Source organism: Doryrhamphus excisus, chromosome 18 (assembly GCF_030265055.1).
Source record: "Doryrhamphus excisus isolate RoL2022-K1 chromosome 18, RoL_Dexc_1.0, whole genome shotgun sequence".
NCBI classification, from domain to species: Eukaryota; Metazoa; Chordata; class Actinopteri; order Syngnathiformes; family Syngnathidae; genus Doryrhamphus; species Doryrhamphus excisus.
Window position 1 is genome coordinate 5097903 of NC_080483.1, and position 25838 is coordinate 5123740.

At 42.3% G+C, this 25838-nt stretch overlaps 1 protein-coding gene across 5 annotated transcripts in view; it reads right to left on the reverse strand.

Annotated features, from left to right (window-relative positions):
- LOC131106519 (glutamate receptor-interacting protein 2-like) overlaps positions 1 to 25838 on the reverse strand; it is a 93692-nt gene that overhangs the window by 64441 nt on the left and 3413 nt on the right. For 2 of the 5 annotated variants that reach the window (XM_058055674.1, XM_058055672.1), the window contains exon 1: positions 10932 to 11081. The exons of 2 other annotated variants lie outside the window; for them this stretch is intronic. In XM_058055674.1, the coding sequence (XP_057911657.1) occupies positions 10932 to 10986 (55 nt within the window). In that variant the 5' untranslated portion in view covers positions 10987 to 11081. Of the gene's footprint in view, positions 1 to 4815; positions 4910 to 10931; positions 11082 to 25838 lie in introns of those variants that run through there. One more of the 5 variants, XM_058055670.1, reaches the window with a different exon arrangement.

A 25838-nucleotide genomic window follows, 5' to 3' on the forward strand; every position in this document is an offset into this window, starting at 1 on the left:
GCGTCCACGTAGACAAATTGGATCGTTTGAAGTCAGTCGAGTGGTGACGAGGCCTAGACGATACTCGCCTGCTGACACAAAAGACTGTAGCGGCGGCGGCGGTGGCTCACGCTGCATCATGTGACCCCCAAATACATCATCTATCTTTAAAAGGAGCTTCAGAGTTGATGACTCCCACACAATTCTCAAAGCTGCATATCCATAATTGCAGAATTAGCATCATTATTCTGCAGCCGAGGCTTTCATTACTGTACAGACATGTTGGATTATTGCTGGACACTCAAGCTTCATTCATCGCTCATATGATCTCGTACTTGGTCTGCTCCACCGTCACACTTCTCTCTCTCGCTGGCAGATCTTCATCCTACTTCCTTCATTTGTCGTTTTTGTAATAATTCATGAAGAAGATCATCCGTCTGTCTCGTTCCTCATCCATCTCTCACCTTCTTCCCCTAATGAGCATCATGTCAGCCGCCTGCGCTCCAAATGTGTCACAAATCTCCCTTGACGTGATCAAACATTCATCTCAAACACACACACACACTACAGAGACACTGGATACTTTGATCATGTGATTAAAACCACATTTAAAGCTTCCTTCCTCACTTCCTGTCTGAACAGGCCAGGGGTGACCAAAATGCGATCTGTAAGATATAGTCAGGCCACAACTTGTTTTTTATTAGGCCGTGGCTAATTAATGGGGTATACACAGTTGATTGGTTCCAGACCCAACATAGAAAGGTAGGATTTCTTATTTATAGATATTTTTTATAGCTTTTCCTCACCAGGGTCGCAGGGGTGCTGGAGCCTATCATAGCTGTCTTTGGGTGAGAGGCAGGGTATACCCTGGACTGGTGGCCAGCCAATCACAGGGCACATATAGACAAACAACCATTCACACTCACATTCATACCTATGGACAATTTGGAGTCGCTAATTAACCTAGCATGTTTTTGGAATGTGGGAGGAAACCGGAGTACCCGGAGAAAACCCACGCATGCACAAGGAGAACATGCAAACTCCACACAGAGATGGCCAAGCGTGGTTATTTATAGATATTCATTCATTCATTCATTTTCTACCGCTTTTTCCTCACGAGGGTCGGGGGGGTGCTGTAGCCTATCCCAGCTGTCTTCCGGCGTAAGGCGGGGTACACCCTAGACTGGTCGCCAGCCAATCACAGGGCACATATAGACAAACAACCATTCACACTCACATTCATACCTATGGACAATTTGGAGTGGCCAATTAACCTAGCATGTTTTTGGGATGTGGGAGGAAACCGGAGTACCCGGAGAAAACCCACGCCTGCACGGGGAGAACATGCAACCTCCACACAGAGATGGCCAAGCGTGGTTATTTATAGATATATTTTTGGTAAATATTTTGGTAGTTCAAGCTCAGAAAACCATCTTCTAAATATAGTTTTAAATAATATTAAAGCCCTGTAGGCTGAAAAATAACACCCCTATACACACCTGTACACATACACATACACTCTGAATTTGTGGCGCAGCCCACACAGTGGTAATTTGGTCCAGTGCACCAATGTGCGCAGCCAATTTGGTAATTTGGTTGACTGGACTCCACCGAGATGGGTGTGGTGGATCACCAGGGGAGGAGTCCACATTTTCAGCTTGGCGCAGTGACAATTTTGTGGCAAAACGGCACGACAAAGGTGCGAAGAAAGCTCTGACACGGTCTATTCTTGGCGCAGGCGAAGCGCAGCCCGTGCAGTGGTAAATTGTCAGACAGGTGCACAGCGCAGACACGTCAACAAAACCTCACAGGCAGATTTTTCAGAGTGTCTCACATATTTCAGTGGAAAAACAATGATAAAAACAACTATTTCATATAGCCGTCTGAACACCAGCATGTACATTTTTGTATTCATTGTCCCAACACATCTGATGTCAGATCAAAGACGTCACGCATAATGGAACTCAATCTGACAGCAGCTGAAAGTATGATGCCAACCAGGGCCCGACTCTACACAGGTCATCGTCCCATTATTTATATGTATTATAATTATTTCATATACATATATATATGAGCTGTTTGAGGTTGGTGATTCATGCAAACATGACAATAAACATAACAATAATGTTATGTCAGCCTTGTTGACTGTATTTTTCTCAGTATTATAAGCAGTTTTCCAACTGACTTTATTCGTTCATTCATTTTCTACCGCTTTTCCTCACGAGGGTCGCGGGGGTTGCTGGAGCCTATCCCAGCTGTCTTCGGGCGAGAGGCACCCTGCCAGCCAATCACAGGGCACATATAGACAAACAACCATTCACACTCACATTCATACCTATGGACAATTTGGAGTCGCCAATTAACCTAGCATGTTTTTGGAATGTGGGAGGAAACCGGAGTACCCGGAGAAAACCCACGCATGCACGGGGAGAACATGCAAAATCCACACAGAGATTGGCTGAGGGTGGAATTGAACCCTTGTCTCCTAGCTGTGAGGTCTGCACGCTAACCACTAGTTCGCCGTGCCACCCCAACTGACTTTATATCACCAGCCAAACCACCCGAAACAAGCAGTGACTGATGCACGATCGTGCCCTCTGTCTAAAAAAATGCAGTGCTACAGAACTATGACTGGCGCATGTTACACAACTAGTTTACCAAGTAACTTTAGACATAAACCAAAATAGAGACGAGCTGGAGAAACCTAAAGAAGTGGAGGCATTGTGACAAACGGTGAGCCGTTTTCAACTTCCCAATCGCACCGTGTGAAGCCACTGTCTCGGGAGAAGCAGTCGCTGTGTGTGACTGGCCAATCACAGAGCGTGAAAAGTGAATACATAATGAGCTTTTTCTTTAAACACAAATACACATATGTACGCGTTTCATACTCGTATCCGACAAAAATGCATTATCTCGTTTATAACCTATGAAGGGCTTTGAGTGAGTGAGTGTGTGTTATCTTTTGTTGTCGGGGGCTACATGTCCCTGGTAGGGTCTTGCAAAGCAAACTGAATGGATTCAAGCCATTAAAAAAATGAGCATCTTTACAAAAATGACAATGCTCACTTTTCATTGACCCGGTTATTGGTGACAAATGCGGGCGCTCATATGGAATTTTGAATAAAACCCCATGCAATACACTCCTCATGTTCATTTCTTGTAACAAATAAACTACATGTCTAAAAATAGAGTTACTTTCAAATAACCCTGGAGATCTATTCATGATTTAATATGTGTGGAAATATGGTGTAATAACTATAAAAGCAATCTTCACTTGCTAAATGTATTGCAAAAAAGGTCAGTAAGGATAATTCATAATGCCGCCTACAGAGAACATACTAACTCCTTATTTCTAAAATCACAAATACTTAAACTTAAACTGATATAGTTCATCTTCAAACAGCTAAAATAATACATAAGGCTAAAAATAACCAATTAGCTAAAAATGTCATCCAATACTTCTCTACAAGAGAGGAGAAATATGATCTCAGGGAAGAAGTACATTTGAAACACTTATATGCTAGGACTACGTTAAAAAGCCATAGCATTTCAGTATGTGGAATCAAACTATGGGATGGATTGAGTAAGGAAATCAAACAATGCACAACGATGAGCCAATTCAAGAAACAATACAAGCAGTTGATGTTTGCTAAATACAAGGATGAAGAGTCTTGAACCAGTCATGATGTGCTATATATATCACTATATTGACACTTACTATGGTACCCATTATGTCATTGGATGCTCATATCACCTCGTACTTTGGTACGCGACAAAAAATAAAAAATAAAAAATAAAAAATAAAAAATAAAATAAAATAAAACTATATTAGGAAAGCAGGAAGTGAACAAATGTAACAGTTACTGATTGTACCAGATGGAGGGGTAGGATTTAATAAGCTTTGCTTCTTCCTACTCCTTTTGGACATGTGGAACTGTGAACTGATTATGTGATGCACTCACTTGTAATCTGATGCATGTTCAAATGAAATTAAACCATTACCATTACCATTATTGTGCTTGTGTTGAACACAGGACGCCTTCTCAGACTGGTCGCCAGAGGGCGCTGTCAGCGTGGTGAGGCTGCAGCGCATCACTGGATGAGAGGAAGTGACACCACCCTAGCAGTTTGTCTTGCGTTCACACAATGATGGCCACACTAACTGTGAATTACAGCAGCCAAGAGTCAATTTAAAACATCTAATCATCTATTAAACATCCATTGTGAGTCTTCCTCTCTTACTCTCACTCTGCTCCGCTATTAGTGTGTTTGTGTGTGTGTGTTGTATGAGATATTTTGCCACATATGCTACTGCTAGGCTGTGCTGTCCTAAAAGTTCTCATGTGGCTCCTGCTCTTCTAGCTCCCAAAAAAAGAAGATAATTGGACGTTTAGGAAGCTTCCAGAAAGAGCATCACTGTCAGCGACACTGATGGACTGTTCGTTAAACTGAGTGACACTCTGATTACCCTAGGACTTTCAAACCACCTGGGAGCTCATTACAGACGTATCGCTTCTCCTCGTCTGCATTTTTCATTTTTATCAGCATCGTCTGCATTTAGATTTTTTTTTTTAGAAGACAAGGCCGGAGACCTCCAAGACATATTTGTCATTGGTGGCATCTTCTTCCTCTCCATGAACCTTTGTGTTCACGCTGCCGCAGGAGCACGTCACTCCAGCGAGTCCACCGCCTCCCCGTCTCCGCTAAGTAGCTCTGCAGGAGACGGAGAGCTTTAGCTAAAAGCAGGACAGCACTTTGGATTAGCGAGCACCGAAGGAGACGAGTGACAGCTTCAAATGACAGTTTGTTGAAAGTTTCCGGCAGACTAAAACTAACCTTTTAACACCGAGGGTGTCCAAAGTGCTGGCCGAGGGGCTTTTGTGGCACGTGGTTGCTTTTTATTGGCCCGCAGCATGTTCTAAAAATATAATGAACAAGGAACAACAATATAAGGAACAAAACAAAATATTTATGCATTTCTGGAAAATTAGGTGGGTAAAAACTCAATATTATAGGAATAAATGAAATATATTATAAGAAAAATGTCAAAGCTTTAAGAGAAAAAAAGTTCAAATAATCTAATGAGGAAAAGTTGTAATTTTACAAGAATAATATAATGTTGAAATATTAAAGAATTGAGACATTATAACAAAGTAATCATGAGGAGAATAAAATTGACAAGAATAAAAATAATTGGAAAAAAAACAGGCAAAAATTGAAAATTAGTTTGAGGGGAAATAGCATTGGAAAAAATCCTAAAAGAAAATTTAAGAAGAATATTTAAGAAGAAAGTTGACATATTTGGGGAAATTAAAAAACGCAAAATGGCAAAAAAGGACAATGAATGAAGTTGATCCTAATAACGGCCTTTTTCACCGACATGACAAAGCTGAGATGCAGTTTTTCATTCATTCATTCATTTTCTACCGCTTTTTCCTCACGAGGGTCGCGGGGGTGCTGGACCCTATCCCAGCTGTCTTTGGGCGAGAGGCGGGGTACACCCTGGACTGGTCGCCAGCCAATCACAGGGCACATATAGACAAACAACCATTCACACTCACATTCATACCTATGGACAATTTGGAGTCGCCAATTAACCTAGCATGTTTTTGGAATGTGGGAGGAAACCGGAGTACCCGGAGAAAACCCACGCATGCACGGGGGGAACATGTAAACTCCACACAGAGATGGCCGAGGGTGGAATTGAACCCTGGTCTCCTAACTGTGAGGTCTGTGCGCTAACCACTAGTCCGCCGTGCCACCCCAACTGACTTTATATCACCAGCCAAACCACCCGAAACAAGCAGTGACTGATGCACGATCGTGCCCTCTGTTTTGCAATCGACACTCTGATACAAGCAGGCTATTCCAGTCACGTGATCACTACAGGTTGTTTAGCAAGATGTAAGAGTGATGAAAAAGATACACAACTTGTCATGCACAAGGGGAAATTGAATACAACCGACCTCACAGTGCGTTTGAAGCAGCATCACAACAAATGACAACGTTTTCCCAAGACCACGGCTCCCTCAAACATGAAACGCCGTTTGTAAACATTTGCAAAATGGGAGATACACCCACAGGATGGCAAAAAGTCATTGGTTGTAGCAGAACAATAACAACGGGTTAACAAAACTTATCCGCTACAATATTGGTATTGTATCAAAAGGTTGTCCCAGGACAACCCTAACAACAAGGACCATGTTGACATTATCATCTGTATGTAAAACACACCATAACCTTACAAATTTCCCCACTGAGGGACGAATAAAGGCATATCTTATCTTAACCTGGCCCCTTATGGAATCCATAACCCTTCATAACAAGCATCTTTATTGTACTCATTCAATCCCAGCCATTTTGTTTCTACCTTTTTCTGTTCTTTAGTAATCAGCAGTCAAACATAGGTAAGTTTCAGCAAAATATCAGGGACAAAAAATACTTTTTGTGAAAACTTTGACACAAATTTAGCCATATATATTTAGCCAAAATGTCTAAACAATGATGCCACAACATAAACAACACAAAAAATGGTTGTCTTGAATATTTATTTTACAATCAATCACGACATCCTAATAACTAAATTATAAAGGTACGGAATAAGAGGATTAGTTCTGAACTGGGTCAAAAACTACTTAGCTGACAGGAAGCAATACGTACAGCTAGGAGAATACACATCCGCAAGTTCATATATTACGTGCGGAGTTCCCCAGGGGTCAATACTGGGACCAAAACTGTTCAACTTGTACATCAATGATATCTCCAAAGTTACGAAAGACTTAAAGCTGGTATTATTTGCGGATGATACCACTGCTTTTTGTTCTGGAGGGAATACAGACAAAATCATTAGAAAGGTCAGAGAAGAAATGCTCACACTAAAAAGATGGTTTGATGATAATAGATTGTCCTTGAACCTAAGTAAAACTAAAATCATGCTGTTTGGTAACAGCAGAAAGGACACGAACCAGCAATTACAAATAGACGGTGTGGACATTGAAAGGGTGAACGAAAATACATTTCTGGGCATCACAATAGATGAAAATATGAGCTGGAAACCTCATATTACAAATATACCACATAAGGTGGCCAGAAATATTTCAATATTGAAAAAAGCAAAATTTGTCAGGAAATAATGTCAAGAAAAGGTAGAAAAAGTGATTGTTTTCAGCAACAGAACTTTAGTATAAAGTGAAATGAAATTGTTTTTCTGCTGGTATATTGGAAAAGCGGTCAAAATGAGAACCCCCTGAAGCTTACATGATAAGAAGAGGAGCTGGTTGTCATTGTGTTGGCTAATTGTACACTTATGATTTCAGTTTTGGCTCAAAATATTGCTTTATAGTCATATTATTATAACCGGGTCGAAACCGACCCTAACAATACAGTGGTCATAATTTCAACCAGACCATTTTAAAATGCAGTAAAAATTATTTTTTTGGTTTTATTTTGTTGAAATAGAGTTTCCTGACAAAGTCAAAAAGCCTTGATGCAATAAACAAATGTTATGTGATTCTTTTTATGCATTAAAATGTAAAACGGGTGCCGACCCTAACACAAGAGGAGGGTTAAACAAGGCCTTAATTCAGTTGAAGAGAATTTCTTCTCCAACAGGAGGAAGCAAGAGAACATGCAAACTCCACACAGAGACAAGGGTGGAATTGAACTCGGTTCTCATAGCTGTTAGGCCTGCACTCTAATTGTACAGGACTTACTTTATTTGTACTGCAATAGTTTGAAACACACTCGAGTTCCAAGGGTGCCTAGAAGAACTCTTACATTGACTCCCAAAAGGCTGCTTTGCACTTCCTGTACTCATTCATTCACGCCACTGGATGAATGCTGGACATGCTGACGGAAAAGGCTCCAGCAAGTGTAGCAGACTGTGCTTGCTGCCAGTGTGCAAAATGAATTAGAAGCTGAACCCTGCGGAGTGCTGACAAGGAAAGGTCAGCTGCAAGTGAACAACCACGGGGAGGAAAAGTGAATCCGGTACGGCGCACGTTGGCTTTGGAGGCCAGGTGTTCCAGCTCAGTGGATTATGGACTTGGGGCCACAACTCGAATGAGCGGTGACGCCTTTTGATCCAGTCACACTTACACAGGAAGTCTTGGACAAAAGGAAGACAGAACTTCCACACAAGAAACCATCTAAATCAATTAGTCTTTTGTTTACATACCCACTGATTGCACTTTAACACCATTAACAGCACATTCTTTTGTGCTAACTACACAGTATCTGTTTAGTTCCTTCGACATTATTATTCAATACTGAGTTCTTCCACCCATTTGCAGGTCCCTTTACCCCCAAAACCATTGATCCATTCATGATGGGTGTTACAGGACGCCACAAATGCGCAATGAAGTTGTATTAAACTGGTGCATGACAAGTTTTACACTCAGCTGCAACATATTTTTGGGCTTTTAAAACATAAAAAATACTGCCACACGGCTGACATCACTCGTGCTCCTAGTTAAACAAGCTAGCACACATTGTTGTTGCAAACACAAAAAACAAATAGAAGTGCTGCTAAGGAGTAGGGGGTACACGACTTCCAGTCAGATGTCAAAAGGGGTACACAGTGGTGAAACGTTTGGGAACCACTGCTTGTTAACTGTAAGCCTGAAGTTGTTTTTTACTTTATGAAACATCATTTAAAGGCATATCATACTATACGGTGTAGTGGTTCTTAACTGATGAGTCGTGAGCCAAAGGTGGATCTGGGACACAATCTTGGTGGGTTATTATTTGCAAAAAAATACGCCTTGTGGCTTTTGTCATTTCTAGTTGACTTTGGATGAAAGATAGCCAAGGGGCAATTTAAAATAGTTTATTTCATTTTACCAAATACATTTACCATTTTCTTCCTTAGTTGTTTTAATAATGTGCTCCAGTTCCACTTGGAGACATCTGCAGTTGTGTTTAAAAATGCAAAAAAACAACAACATTAATATCTAATAATAAAGACCAGACCAGTTGAGAAGCACCAGATGCCAGGAGTACCAAAAACGGGCATTATTTCATGGGTGCATCCATTATTTACATTATTCACAATTTTCCGCCATTGGTGGGGGTCTAGGAAAGTAACCGGGTACACTGTACATTTTGAAGTGTACTGACGAAAGTACAGTCACGCTTTGAATTTTGTGACTTCACTCGATGACATTTTTTCAGTCTCCTCACAAGTTCATTCATTCATTCATTTTTTACCGCTTATCCTCATGACGGCCGCGGGGGTGCTGGAGCCTATCCCAGCTGGGGTACACCCTGGACTGGTGGCCAGCCAATCACAGGGCACATATAGACAAACAACCATTCACACTCCCATTCATACCTATGGACAATTTGGAGTGGCCAATTAACCTAGCATGTTTTTGGAATGTGGGAGGAAACCGGAGTACCCGGAGAAAACCCACGCATGCACGGGGAGAACATGCAAACTCCACACAGAGATGGCCGAGGGTGGAATTGAACCCTGGTCTCCTAGTTGTGAGGTCTGGGCAGTAACCACTCGGCCGCCATGCAGCCCTGCTCATTGCGCATCAAGCCACATCTCTCTATTACATGACAAAAGACTAGCCCCAACAAGAGGCTGCCGCTACTTAATAACTTTATTCTGACCTGAACACATCAATAGCAGTTCAAACAACCATTCACACTCACATTCATACCTATGGACAATTTGCCTAGCATGTTTTTGGAATGTGGGAGGAAACCGGAGTACCCGGAGAAAACCCACGCATGCACGGGGAGAACATGCAAACTCCACAAAGAGATGCCCGAGGGTGGAATTGAACTCGGGTCTTTTAGCCGTGTAGCCTGCACGCTAACCACTCATCCCTCCTCACAAGTTCATTCATTCATTTTCTACCGCTTTTTCCTCAAGAGGGTCGCGTGGGGGTGCTGGAGCCTATCCCAGCTGTCTTCGGGCGAGAGGCGGGGTACACCCTGGACTGGTGGCCAGCCAATCACAGGGCACATATAGACAAACAACCATTCACACTCACATTCATACCTATGGACAATTTGGAGTGGCCAATTAACCTAGCATGTTTTTGGAATGTGGGAGGAAACCGGAGTACCCGGAGAAAACCCACGCATGCACGGGGAGAACATGCAAACTCCACACAGAGATGGCCGAGGGTGGAATTGAACTCGGGACTTTTAGCTGTGTGGCCTGCGCGCTAACCACTCATCCCTCCTCACAAGTTGAATGATTTAAAGTCACTTAAGACTGAAGCAAAAGATGACTTTTTATCATCATGAATATTCAGCTCTCCACATCTCTGCGTTGAGCAAGTTTGTTGAACACAACCAGCACGTTGAACATGAATGAATTATGACAGCTTTAAAAAAAAAAAAAAAACATCGACTAGCACGTCCGAGCATTTAAGAAATGTACGGGGCATGACGGTACTCATGAATTAAATATACGACATCAACATGTCAGCGTTCATCAAAACCATACGAAACCACAATATACAAATATACAACCTGTTGCTGCTGCCCTGACGCAGCTTTACACAACACACACACACACACACACACACACAACCAGATGACCCTTTAGCACATTTTCTTCACAAACCAAAATTAGAGCATCAGCTTCTCTTCTCAGCAAGTTTTGTATCGTTTGTTTTCTTTTTCCAACAGAGCCTGAGAGAAGGTGTAAAATGAAGATGTAACATGAATACATCAGCAGGAGGAGGCTCTTTACTATGAATGCACACAGGGAAATAAACATACTGACTGTAAACACACACACACACACACACACACATGTTCACCGGGGAGGTCAGCAACAAGCCTGAAGGTGCACGCCCACACGTACACAAACACATCATTATATACTGTTAAAGGCACAAGGAGATCTCAAGATGCCAACTTTGCATAAAAGACACCTGATGATGAATTACAAACACATACACACACACACACACACTCACACACAGTACCCTTGGCTTGGCGCCTGATGACCCCTAAGCGGCACTTGAGCGACACTGAGAACATCCTTCTTCCTGCTTCAGTCAGACATGGTGGAGGATAGAGCGAGCATCGCTGGAGAAGTCACATGCTGAAGCGCTTGCGATTGAGCGGGAGATTCCAGCATCCTCTAACCCCCCCACCACCATTACAACCACCTCCCCCCCTCCTTCTTTCTCCCTCTCTCTCTCTCTCTCTGGCTGCTGGCTCGCTGGTTCAGCTCGTGCGTGTGTGGGAAGCGGCGTGAAATGAAGCTGCCTCCTCAATGTCGCTCTGATACACTTCATTTTCATTGTCCTCCTCGCTTGCCGCTGACCTCCCCCAGGGACGACATCGCTCGCCTGCCTACTTGGGTGACCGCCTCGGTTTTATTTTATTTTTTTACACATTTCCAATTTCCGGCCAGGGAATGCAGCCAGCAAGGAGATGAGATGTTTGCAGATGATTGATGTGCTGCCTCCGGTTGACAATTGAAAGCTTGTAGTAACCATGACAACAACAACACAAGAACTTTTTACACTCTAGAACTTTTTTGTACATGTACAGTGGGGGGGATACTGAAGTGTTTGATCCCCTGATCAAGCGAAAGAGGAATTAGTAGTGAAGATGTTCATTGCTAATTCACATACACAAAAAAAACCTTCCATCTTTAAATGTGAGTCTGCCAACTTCAACTAACTTCCTGTCTATATTCTTCTCACGAGGCCCACACAGAACAGCAATAAATAAGAACAGGATGTTTGTTCAACATGTTCTGCACATTCATGGATGAGAAGGATGATGAAAGATGCTGCTGAGCCGTGCAGGCGTAGTGAGAAGCCAGAAAACAGGTAGCTGCTGATGAAACCGTGAAGAAAGGAAATGAAATGTTTGTGGGGTTCAAACCTGACCTCATTTGAGTTAGAATAAGTCCAATCATTCCACTTGACTCGCTGCACAGCCACGTTAGAAATGTTCGAGGAGGGGGGGGGGCTCCAAGTGCCATCGCCATTCAATTCTGAGTGTACTTAGTGCAGTGCACTCAGACGGAAGGCTCAGTTTGCACACTTCATGCTAGGAATCCACTTGGTGCCAGTTTGCGCCAAAGATTATGTGATTGGCGCGTAGTGGCTCTGACTGGCACCAACCAGCACCGGCCCAGTGGACTCCTAGCATCATTGGTGGAACTTGGCGTCATGACATTCCAGTGGATTCCAATAGGCGGATTGATTGCGAAGATTTTAACCTTTTTGAAATTTTCTTCCCGCCAAACTCAATTTTTGCCGCTGTTACGGGCCACCACGAGCAAGTTGGGAGCCAGTTTGAGCCACTGCATGCTACTTGGCACCTAATTGGCGACACTCGGCCCCACCGCAAATTGCATTGCCGTGAACTGGCACCAACCAGCACCGGCCCAGTGGACTCCAAGCATCATTGGCGGAACTTGGCTCGCGCCATTACATTCCAGTTGATTCCAATAAGCGGATTGTTTGCGAAGATTTTAAACGTTTTGAAATTTTCTTGCTGCCAAACTAAATTTTTGCCGCGGGCCAACACGAGCAAGTTGGGAGGCAGTTTGAGCCACTGCATGCCACTCGGCAACTAATTGGCGACACTCGGCCCCACCGCAAATTACATTGCCGTGAACTGGCACCGACCAGCACCGGCCCAGTGGACTCCTAGCATCATTGGCGGAACTTGGCTCGTGCCATTACATTCCAGTGGATTCCAATAGGCGGATAGTTTGCGAAGATTTTAACCGTTTTTAAATATTCTTGCCGCCAAACTCAATTTTTGCCGCGGGCCAACACAAGCAAGTTGGGAGGCAGTTTGAGCCACTGCATGCCACTCGGCAACTAATTGGCGACACTCGGCCCCACCGCAAATTACATACCAGCACCGGCCCAGTGGACTCCTAGCATCATTGGCGGAACTTGGCTCGCGCCATTACATTCCAGTTGATTCCAATAGGCGGATGCGAAGATTTTAACCGTTTTGAAATTTTCTTGCCACCAAACTCAATTTTTGCCGCTGTTACGCACCACCACGAGCAAGTTGGGAGGCAGTTTGAGCCACTGCATGCCACTCGGCATCTAATTGGCGACACTCGGCCCCACCGCAAATTACATTGGCGTGAACTGGCACCAACCAGCACCGGCCCAGTGGACTCCTAGCATCATTGGTGGGACTTGGCTCGCGCCATTACATTCCAGTGGATTCCAATAGGCGGATTGATTGCGAAGATTTTAACCTTTTTGAAATTTTCTTGCCGCCGAACTCAATTTTTGCCGCTGTTACGGGCCACCACGAGCAAGTTGGGAGGCAGTTTGAGCCACTGCATGCCACTTGGCACCTAATTGGCGACACTCGGCCCCACCACAAATTGCATTTGCGTGAACTGGCACCAACCAGCACCAGCCCAGTGGACTCCTAGCATCATTGGTGGAACTTGGCTCGCGCCATTAAATTCCAGTGGATTCCAATAGGCGGATTGTTTGCGAAGATTTTAACCGTTTTGAAATTTTCTTGCCGACAAACTCAATTTTTGCCGCTGTTACGGGCCACCACGAGCAAGTTGGGAGGCAGTTTGAGCCACTGCATGCCACTTGGCACCTAATTGGCGACTCTTTCTTTTTTTCATCATGTCAGGTGAGGCAAAGCTGGACAACATGCAGAAACGCCCCCTGGTGGCTGTGAGCACTTTAGAGATGAAGTACGTGGGATAAACGCATGTGAGGATAACAATTCATTCCAAACTCGCTGCGAAGCCACAGAAGCTGCGGCAGAAACGGTGCTGAGCCCATTGAGGATTAAGCCGTTTCCGTCGGAATGCCATGAAGTAGAAGAGTGAGGAGAGAGTGTGAGCGACCGCTTTAATAAATCATCAGAGCGGTCTGCTCTGCTGAGATTAGCCAACATGGCCGCACAGCACAGCACACAACTGGATTCAGAGAGGAAATATCCTTGCTTCTTTTATTTATTGTCCTTTGCAGACGGGAGGTAAACACACACGTACAACAGTACACCCACACAACAACTGATTACTTCAATTTCTTATGTTTTGAAGTGATAAACAAGAAAACTACAAAATAAACAACAAATGTAATGGTAATGGTAATGGTTTTATTTCATTTGAACATGCATCAGATTACAATTGAGTGCATCCCATAATCAGTTCACAGTTCCACATGTCCAAAAGGAGTAGGAAGAAGCATTTCATTTCATTTTCTGCTTTTCCTCACAAGGGAGCCTATCTTAGCTGTCTGCGGGTGAAAGGCGGGGTACACCCTGGACTGGTGGCCAATTAACCTAGCATGTTTTTGGAATGGGGGAGGAAACCGGAGTACCCGGAGAAAACCCATGCATGCACGGGGAGAACATGCAAACTCCACACAGAGATGGCCGAGGGTGGAATTGAACCCTGGTCTCCTAGCTGTGAGTTCTGCACGCTAACCACTCCTCCGCCGTGCCGCTAGGACACACAGAGATGGCCGAGCGTGGAATTGAACCCTGGGTGGAATTGAACCCTGGTCTCCTAGCTGTGAGGTCTGTGCGCTAACCACTCGATAGCCGTGCCGCTAGGAGGAAGCAAAGCTTATTAAATCCTACCCCTCCATCTGGTACTTTTACAATCAGTAACTGTTACATTTGTTCACTTCCTGCTTTCCATAATACAGTTTAAGGGTTTTTTTTTGTTCGTTTTTTTTTATTTTTAAATTTTGTAATTTTTTGTCCCGTACCAAAGTACGAGGTGATATGAGCATCCAATGACATAATGGGTACCATAGTAAGTGTCAATATAGTGATATATATAGCACATCATGACTGGTTCAAGACTCTTCATCCTTGTATTTAGCAAAAAAAGATTTTAACTAAAAAAATCTAATAATTTTCCAAGCTTTACAAAGTATCAAAGTGGCATCTTCGGATTTGAAAACACCTCCGAATGCTTTAACCGCTGATGAAATAAAGCCGTGCCACACATTCTCAAGCCCACGTGCGGACACGTGAGGTCCATTCCGCCCTGCTGTGTCCGTCCGCCAATCAACCTCCTGACCCGGGCGTCCACAGAGAAAAAGAAAAGGGCTGACTGGCTTTTGCCAGCGAGCTTTTGCAATCACGCCAGCGAGCGTATCAGGCCGTCAAGTAGCCCTTGAGACCGCCGGCCGCTGTGTCGGTGTGCTAAGTGTCCTTATGCAGAGAAGACAACACGCCTGCTTGGAGCTCAACTGCACAACGACACAGGCTTTCTCTCTTATCTTGTTTGTCGTAATGTGGTGTCCGAAGGCCAAAACAATTCAGGAGGCAGACTTGCAGTTCACCCAGTCGAGGCATATTTATTTAGTTTGGCAGAGAAACTTATGGAAAACACTAAAAACAAAAAAAATTAATTGGGAAAAAAAATGACTTGACTTCCCAAAACAACAAGAAGAAAAAAAAAAAGTGTTCCCCTACCGCTCCTCTTATAGGGCTCCCAATTTGCCCGGAATGTCCCACTTACGTCCATAGGTTAGTCTACAAAACTGGATTTGAACACCATCATCTGATGCGACCCCACTGCTACTACAGCTCTCCATAAAACATGAACCCATACACATATTTCCCGACCCGAACCCAAGATTAAACACCCATCCAACCTTACAACCCCCTTCCCCATCCCCAGTACATGGTATGGTCTGATGATGTCATTAATGACGTCACTAAACCTATAAAACCCAGAGACTCATGGCGGCTTCTCCCCAAACATTCCTGCAGGTGACTCTCTTGGTAAGTATCCCCATGTACACCTGTTTGAATCCCAATTTAGCTTGGGTTAATACTAGTGATGGCGAGATGAAGCCCCATGAGGCTTCGAACCATTTCAGTCAACTGGTTCGAGAATGGATTCATTTCTTGAAGCTTCATGTGAACACGAAACCACCTGCTGGCCTTGGATACAATTACAGGTGGATGGATCTTCTAAGGATCGACCGATATGTTTTTTTGGGGGGCTGATGCCGTTACCGATTTTTTTCCATCACCCTTAGCCGATGGCCGATTTTGCTTGGGCCGATATTTGTGGCCGATACTGCTTTTGATCACTCAAACTCAAATGACAATGATAACAAATATTATCTCATGTTTAAACAAATATTTATTGAAATGTAAACACTGAACACAGTAGGATTCGTGCGGTGGAAAAATACATCGGCGAACCCACGCGCGTATCGGCCGATACGGATACAAGGAAAAAACGCAAATATCAGCCCAATATATCGGCCGGCCGATGTATCGGTCGATCCTTAGTATCTTCATGTGTGATGCATTGAATGCTGATCTGTTTTGGCTCTTGGAAATGATTATATACTACAAAACATTTTATAACCAAATGATTAATCTACAAAGTGTAAGATACATTTCTTGTCCATAAATGCCATGGATCATGTGATATGGCTAGCTTCATCATGATTGTGTTGGTAATACTGTAATATATTAATATTATAATGTAGTACTATTAACCTTACCATGGACGGCCGAAGGTCCAGTTTCATCTTTATGTTCATGAAAGGCACGTTAATGCCTGAACATGGATGAGGTGTTATTATTGTACACCAACTCCTTGAAACACAATAAGCACTTCACCTCTCAATAACGATGACAAACAGTGAAAATACAGGTTTTGAAATGCAAACATAGCATCTCTTAATAGTGTTGATTTGGCTTACTGATCAAGTCAAAATGTTTCCACACTATTTCCTCTTTCTAGCTGCTCCATATCTTCTCTCTCTGAACTCCAAACTAACGTAACCGTATAGTAACCGAACCATCGAGAAATACTATCCACACGCTCAACTGACTCTCACCACAAATGCCCACATTTGAATGTTTAAGCCTGAAGGGGTTTATATTGCTGAGTGACAGGCAAACATTGCGGCAAATTCCGAACCTTCATGTTGGACAGCCGGGCAGCAAGGCTTCGGACGTCATCAATTCCGGCCCCTCCCCCCAATGAATCACGCCTCGGTACATGCTTCGCGGAAGTGCCCACTCGATTACTCGACACACACTTCGATGCCCCGGCACCTCTTGTAACATCACTAGTTAATACATCACTATTATTAATGACATAACTCCACAAACAATGAAATACTGAATACAATAATACAACGGAGAAGTGGCTTTGTCACATTGTTAAAGATGACCTTCCCAAAAGGGAACCTGTTGTTTGCTTCAGTAAAGATTACCTTAAACATAGACAGGCTGAGCATATAATAACAACTTGCATTTTTAATGAATTGATCATGTTAAACTTTAGAGTGACATAGCAATGCCACAAAGGTACATTCCCTTGCCGTGTAAAAAAAGTCACATAAAAGGACAAAAAATAAAACATTTTTTCTCACGCTGTTGCAGGCTCAATCGAATCACAGTCCACAGATGGATGAGCTAAAAGCCCCCAGCTGTCAACTTGTCATCCAATGTGGCTCTTTTTCAGTCTTACGGAGGTCGGCTTCACCAACATGCTTTGGCACAGCCGTACCGGCTGGCATCTGTTTGACCGGGGGTGTCCAACCGTTTTTCTGTTTTTTTGTAAAACAAACTTATATAGGATATATATTCACTCTATACTATGGTTCTGATGTTTTTTTTATTTCCATATATTTCAACTTTCATCTTAAATAATCCCTATACATTTTTTCATAATATTATGACTTCATTCCCATAATATTATAACTTTTTCCCAAAATAAAGTTTCCCAAAATATGTTCATTTTGGGGCGGCACGGCGATCTAGTGGTTATCACGCAGACCTCACAGCTACGAGACCAGGGTTCAATTCCCCGTGCATGCGTGGGTTTTCTCCGGGTACTCCAGTTTCCTCCCACATTCCAAAAACATGCTAGGTTAATTGGTGACTCCAAATTGTCCATAGGTATGAATGTGAGTGTGAATGGTTGTTTGTCTATATGAGCCCAGTGATTGGCTGGCGACCAGTGTACCCCGCCTCCCGCCCAAAGACAGCTGGGATAGACTCCAGCACCCCCACGACCCTCGTGAGGAAAAAGCGGTAGAAAATGAATGAATGAATGTTCATTTTGTTTTTATATATATAATATATATAATATATATATATATATATTGTTTTATATATATAAAACTCTATTCTATCAAAATTGTTTTAATTTTCCTCATGAAATTACAATGCTTACATCTCATTATAATATGACTTTTCTCATGTAATATTTAGAATTTATTCACCTAAAATTACAGCTGTTTGTCTTCCCATAATTATGACTTTATTCCCATTCCCGTTTTGACGTTATTCTCATTCTGTTTCTATTCTCATTCTATTCTCATAATAGTCTGACTTTTGTCTTTAATATTCAAATTTATGATACTAAAATCGTGTTATTTTCACTTATAATAAAACTAAGTTATTCTCAAACAATAAACATCTTTTCTTGTTTGATGACAAATTTTTTCTTTTAATATTATAATTTTTTTTTTTTTAAATGACTGCTGATTTTTACTGTTTTTTTTCTGGTTATATAAAAGGCCAAAAAAAAAAAAAACAGCTGCAATACACAAATGGCACCCGGGCTGGACTTTGGACACATCTGTGTTAGACTCACCCCACTAAACCAGCGTCCTGGCACCAACATAAACCAAGTAACCCTGGGGACTCGAACCAGAGTTTACCGAATGAGAATTGCACAGCCCCAGCAGATGATCCAAAAGCTCGAGCAGTCAACTTGTCACTCAGTGCAAGTTTTTAAGACGTCTACAAGGACCAATCAGCATCCTTTGAGGGACAGCCAGGGGCGTGGCCTAAACGTGGCCACTAACCAATGGCTCGTACCGGACCAGCCTCTGAGCAAAGTGACAAGTATAGCTAAGTTTTACTAAGTTTGTCAGCAAAATGACATGAGGTCGAGCTGCAGATGACAGCTGAGTGACGGGGAGTGCAGGAAAAGTGGAACTCGGCGAGAAGAAGCAGGCGTGAGCTTCACTTTTTTTCCTTATTCAGATGAATGTTCCTCCTTCTCGCATGGTCATCATCAAGAATATGTCCATAAGATATTCTAGATCTTCTGGTGTGAACACAATATGGAGTTCCTATCATGACTATCACATGTACAGTAAATACAGTTATGATAATCCGGCTCTCCATAAGCAGACGCAATGCAACCTGAGGGTGACGGGAGACAAAAGTGTTTCAGCTTGACTGACAACCAACAATGCCAGCATCTCTCTCTCTCCAAGGATGAATGACTCATGAAGCTCCAGTCAGTAATAAGAGTGGAGAAGTTTCTCCAAGAAGTAGCACAGAGCCGCCCACACCCGACTGCTGTATCATCCACGGAGCAGGAACCAGAGCAAGGAGGGCGCGACCGGCTCGCTCAAGGTGTGGAGGAGGAATGATGAGAAAAAAGGGATTGAAGAGCTAAATTTAGCTGCTCAGCCTCAATGACTCCCGCAGTGCTTTAACTGTACTCTCATATTATTACAGCAGGGGCAATTATTTGGATTCATGGGCCAGATTTGGGTTGAAACATTTATGTACAGCAATCCCTCGGATTCCTTGTTTATAAATGGAATATTTATAGTTAGAGCATAGAAAACCTGTTTACGACCTTCTAAATACAGTTTCCAACATTATTGTAGCCCTGTATACATGAAATAACACCCCTATAGTCACCTTTACACTCCTATTACCCAATATAGTAAACAAAATATAATAAAATAATACATATAAGGCATAAATACAACATGGTGAAAGTGTGGAGCGTGGCTGTTTTTTTAATATTTAAGAAAACAAAAACTTTTGGAACATTGCGTTGCAGAAAAAACGACATTGTTACAATAATTAAGTCAAAATATTATAAAAATGAAGTCATAATTATGAGAGGAAACAAGCAGAATAAAAAGCAGAAATGAAAAAAAACAGCTGTAATTTTACAAAAATAAAGTCTTAATATTCAGGGAAAACCGTGGTAACTAATTTATTTCATTCATTCATGGAGCCTATCCCAGCTGTCTTCGGGCGAGAGGCGGGGTACACCCTGGACTTGTGGCCAGCCAATCACAGGGCACATATAGACAAACAACCATTCACACTCACATTCATACCTATGGACAATTTGGAGTCGCTAATTAACCTAGCATGTTTTTGGAATGTGGCAGGAAACCGGAGTACCCGGAGAAAACCCACGCATGCACGGGGAGAACATGCAATCAGTTAATTGGCGACTCCAAATTGTCCATCGGTATGAATGTGAGTGTGAATGGTTGTTTGTCTATATGTGCCCTGTGATTGGCTGGCCACCAGTCCAGGGTGTACCCCGCCTCTCGCCCGAAGACAGCTGGAATAGGCTCCAGCACGCCCCGCGACCCTTGTGAGGAAAAGCGGTAGAAAATGAATAAATGAATGAATGTTGTATTTAAGTATGCTGGGAAATCCGAAAAAAAGGCGCTCAAGATGTGAATCACATGGCGTCTTTGAACGCAACCCTTCATTGCTCATAAAAAACATGGTTAAAAGTTAAACTGTGCTTTTTTGTGAATCATTCACAATCCTCTTGTGAGACATGACTACATACTGAATGTCTTTCTCTTTTCTGTGTGTTCTAAACATATAAAAACAGCTAAAAAGAAGCAGCTGTAGACGGCATGTAATGGGAAACACTTGAGCTTTCCAAAAACAGCTCAAAAAAGCGTGTCGGCAAAGGTGCATTAATTGCGTCCACAGAGTTGGACCAACCATAGTGTTCTTTGTCTGGAACACGGTAGTCCTGCAAAAAGCATGTAATGACCACATTTAGACAACCGATGTTGTGCCATGATTGTCGGCACTTAGTGAATTCCCTCACGTCCGTCTCCTGAGCTTCACGGTACCAGCGATGCCTCCGACAAAGTTGGTCTCCTCCTCGGGCAGGTGAGGTCGGAGGAGCACCAGCGGGGTCATGAGCTGCCAGATCCTAAACATTCATTCATTCATTCATTTTCTAACGCTTATCCTCACAAGGGTCGCGGGGGTGCTGGAGCCTATCCCAGCTGTCTTCGGGCAAAAGGCGGGGTACACCCTGGACTGGTGGCCAGCCAATCACAGGGCACATATAAACAAACAACCATTCACACTCACATTCATACCTATGGACAATTTGGAGTCACCAATTAACCTAGCATGTTTTTGGAATGTGGGAGGAAACCGGAGTACCCGGAGAAAACACACTCATACACGGGGAGAACATGCAATCATCCACACAGAGATGACCGAGGGTGAAATTGAACCCTGGTCTCCTAGCTGTGAGGTCTGCGTGCTAACCACTCGACTGCCGTGCAGCCCCAGATCCTAAACACTAAATAATTTATTTGTGTTAAGTGTATAAGTGTTGTTGGAAGAGTGTGACTTATCACAGCGGAGTGGGCGTGCCCGGAGGCGGAACCAAATAAAACAGACGCTTTTGGCGGGAAGTAGAAATCCAACTGGAATAGGTGCAGATTCTGGAAGATCTACAAGTGTATATATTGTATATTATTGTATTGAATCCACAACTCAATACAAAGAGTCACACAATGAGTATAATAGGTAGCCTTAAAGGTATACAATAACATTATAATAGCATTGCAGACTCTATTGCCAGCAACAGCTTCCAGTTTGGTGTGGAAGAACGAAAAGAAAGCCAAGCAGGTCTGTTATTGCCAAAAATGGAGGACAAATCCACTGCTATGTTCTTCTGTGTTCCTCATTAAGATTTGTCTACAAACAGCTGACTGGAGGACAGAGAGTCAATATATTGAATTTATATATGTTGAATTTGTTTTTGCTCTATGAAGAAACAATTTCTGTCCGTATTTCAACTTTTCACAGGCAGCGTCTCACCTTCACATGCTTTTGTGAGTGAAAACAAAGCAATTTTTTCCTATTATTAAAAAGGGAGGAATCTGTGTCACCAAGCTGATTGTCATTCCGAGGAAGATGCGGGACTCTTTCATTCCTCTCAGCTGAGATTTTTCAACTTTCTAAAAGAAAGTCGAAATAGACAATGTCTTCAATACGTCCTCTACGGTGGTCCATGAAGACACAAATGTCACCTGTGCATCATGCAAATGAGTCTTTGTCATGACACTGGTGTTTTTATTGTAATTCCTGTTGTGCCTGTGTTGTCAGTAAGGATAATTCATAATGCCGCCTACAGAGAACATACTAACTCGTTATTTCTAAAATCACAAATACTTCAACTTGCTGATATAGTTCATCTTCAAACAGCTAAAATAATGCATAAGGCTAAAAATAACCAATTAGCTAAAAATGTCATCCAATACTTCTCTACAAGAGAGGAGAAATATGATCTCAGGGAAGAAGTACATTTGAAACACTTATATGCTAGGACTACGTTAAAAAGCCATAGCATTTCAGTATGTGGAATCAAACTATGGAATGGATTGAGTAAGGAAATCAAACAATGCACAACGATGAGCCAATTCAAGAAACAATACAAGCAGTTGATGTTTGCTAAATACAAGGATGAAGAGTCTTGAACCAGTCATGATGTGCTATATATATATCACTATATTTAATTTAATTTAATTTAATTTAATTTAATTTAATTTAATTTAATTTAATTTATATCACTATATTGAGTACCTATTATGTATATGGTATATGGTACCCATTATGTCATTGGATGGTCATATCACCTTGTACTTCGGTATGAGGTGCATTATTAAAAAAAACAAACAAAAAAAAAACCTTAAACTGTATGTATTATGGAAAGCAGGAAGTGAACAAATGTAACAGTTACTGATTGTAAAAGTACCAGATGGAGGGGTAGGATTTAATAAGCTTTGCTTCTTCCTACTCCTTTTGGACATGTGGAACTGTGAACTGATTATGAGATGCACTCAATTTTACTCTAATGCATGCTCAAATGAAATAAAACCATTACCATAACCATAACCATTAACAAAAATATCCATATTTGTGTGGATTTGCCCATAGCCTGATCTATAAAACCCGCATGTGCACTCCAGATTATTCCTCATGCGTCCCTTGTATCGACCTGAGGTCTCCTTCCTTTGCCACTACTTCCTGGCTACTCTTTTGCTTGTTACAAACCTCCATGCTAAATATTTATGACACGTTTGTCCTTTTTCATTCTGGTTAGGGTTAGGTTTATTTTTCTGGCATCCCCTCGATTGCCTTGTTGTTCTCTTTCCTAACTTGTTGTATGCTTTCCGACCTATTGTGCACATTTTTGGCGCTTTGTATTGAGTTGTGGACTCCAACAGAGCAGCTCCACACAATAACCAACACACAAAGCTCTCTAGATCTTCCAGATTCTGCACTTCTTTCTGCAGGATTTCCATAGACATCTCAAACGGTCGTGTTGAATTTACTCCACGCCCGGCCCTCCTCTCGGTACGCCCACTCTGCTGTGATTGGTCACAAACCCAAGCGCTCCTGAGGACTTCCGGATACGTACATAGTAGGTCCACATGCTTATATGTAGGGTCCATTTTCATACATATTGTACACTGAAGATTCTAAAAGCTATCCAGTGTCCAACATCTTTATTTTAACCCCGGGCCACACTTTCGACACCCCGGCTGAAGATGTTTCTAGAAAAAGATTTAAGACGTCTTGGCGTCTCCTATGCTGTTGTGATGCACTTTGAAGTCTGCTGCTGCTTTTTTGGGCTGAGGTGCTGCACTTTTCGTCATGAACAACACAAACACACACACATTGGTCTCTCCTCACTGACCTCTTTGTTACATCAAAGTCATTTAAATCCAGTCTGCCCCTTAAAATGAAACTGATTTATTCTAAAAACTCTTTGAAGAACATGAGCTAGCACACACACACAGCTAATAAAGCACTAATTACAGCAACACAAGAACTGTTTTGAAGATGCGATCTGATCTGCACATTTAATTAACACTGCAAGTCAACTAGTCACATGGCCTTGACTGTAACCAAGTCATCAACAAGACCAGAGAATGTTTATCAACTTCTTGCTCTGGTGAAAAAAAACAAAAAAAAAACAAAACCAATATTAAACAAATAGCAACAGCATAGCATACCTGTCAACACAGGTAATCAGCAAACATTGCTCAGACACATAAAGAGCATAACCACTTGAGGTCAAAGCACGACAGAACATTTGACCTCCCCAGCAAGTATCAGACAACCCTTTCTTGAGGTGAAACAAGCTAGCTAGCTTCGGAGCCTCCCCTTACAATGTCTACCTTTTTTCCGGAAACATCTGGAATGTCCAACACCAAGTCATTTTCTCCTCCTCCTCGTCTGTCATTGTGTGCAAAGCACTTTGAACTACAGTGGTGCCTTGACCAGAAGATTTGGACTGTAACCAAAACGGACTCTAACCAAGGGACATTTTCTCAGTGAAAATGATATAAATCCAATTAATCCGTTTCACACACCCAAAAATGTTGAACCCAAAACATATTGGATAGGCAAAAATTATAGTTCTACATGCATTTAAATTTACATTTCTTTATTTTTAAAGAAAATAACATTATTTTGCTGCAACCATAATTAGCAAAAGTGTAAAAAGATCTTAAGGTCAATTGAAAAATAGCCAGAATTTGGATCTTAACCAGGTTTTAGTAGAACTACAATATGCAAAAGCAAAAAGGGGGAGTGTGACAAAAAACACTTTGAAAAAGTTACAAATAAACAACAATTATAGTGAAATAGGCTGTTTATCAGCTGATGAAACGTTTAAGACCATTGCTCAAAACATTACAAAAAACTCTCCAAACTAGAAGAAAAAAAAATCTCAATAGGACTCAGTAATGAGTAGCTCCACCATTCTTGTTAATCACCGCAAAAAAATAGGAGGCTATTGGGAATATTTTGGGAACATTTCTCCAAGTGGTGAAGATGGCTTCATCAAGGGCATCAACTGTCTGGAACTGATGGCCATTTTTATAAACTTCCCTTGTCATCCATCCCCAAATGTTCTCTATGGGATGTAAATCAGGGGAACATGTGGGATGGTCCAAAAGAGTGATGTTATTCTCCCTGAAAGAAGTCCTTGGTCAAGTCAGTATTGTGAACTGCAGAGTTCTCCAGTTGAAAAACCCATCTGTTACCACACAGACCAGGCCCTCAGTCATGACGGATGCCCACTGCAACATCTGCAGGTAAGAGTCCACTGTTTGACAACCCTGCACCACCGGAGGCTCCAGTGTTCCACTGAATGAAAAAGCACCCCGATCATGACAAACTTTATCTCCAAGGCATGTAATGTCCCTCTGATGATTTGTTCCTGATCCTATCCATCCTGGTCACTCCCACTGTACCCGGAAGAAAACATCTCAGGTGGGATCTCCTTGTCATTCCAGTAACGTTGGAAGCCATTTGGACCGCCAAGGTTACATTTTTTATCATCAGAGAGCAGTAAGGGTCTTCATTTGGGTCAAGGGCTGCCCTGTGTCTTGATGGAAAGCCAATCAGATCCCTTGGCTCAATGCAGATGTCATTTTTGACTTTTTCTTGACTTTTTTTTCCGTAATGCTGAGGATCTTTTCCAAAACTATAGAATGACTTTCTTACTGCGTCCAACCTCAGTAGCAATGGAATGCTGTGAGAGGCCCTGCTGATGCAGCTTAACAATCAGATCACATTCAAAAAGAGAAAGTTTCTTAGCTTTAGACATGGGGAGGGCATGACCGTGTGAATGCCTGACAGAAAATAATTTATTTTCATACTGAAGGTATTTGCTCATATTTTGGCTAGCTAACAATAAAGTTAAGATCAAGCACATAGCGTATGAAGATGTTTTCTAGTATGCAATGCAGCGTATAACTTAAACACAGTTAAATACAAACACATAGTTTCACAAGTACTGACAAACTTAGTGTGACCCTTGACACCACACACACACACACACA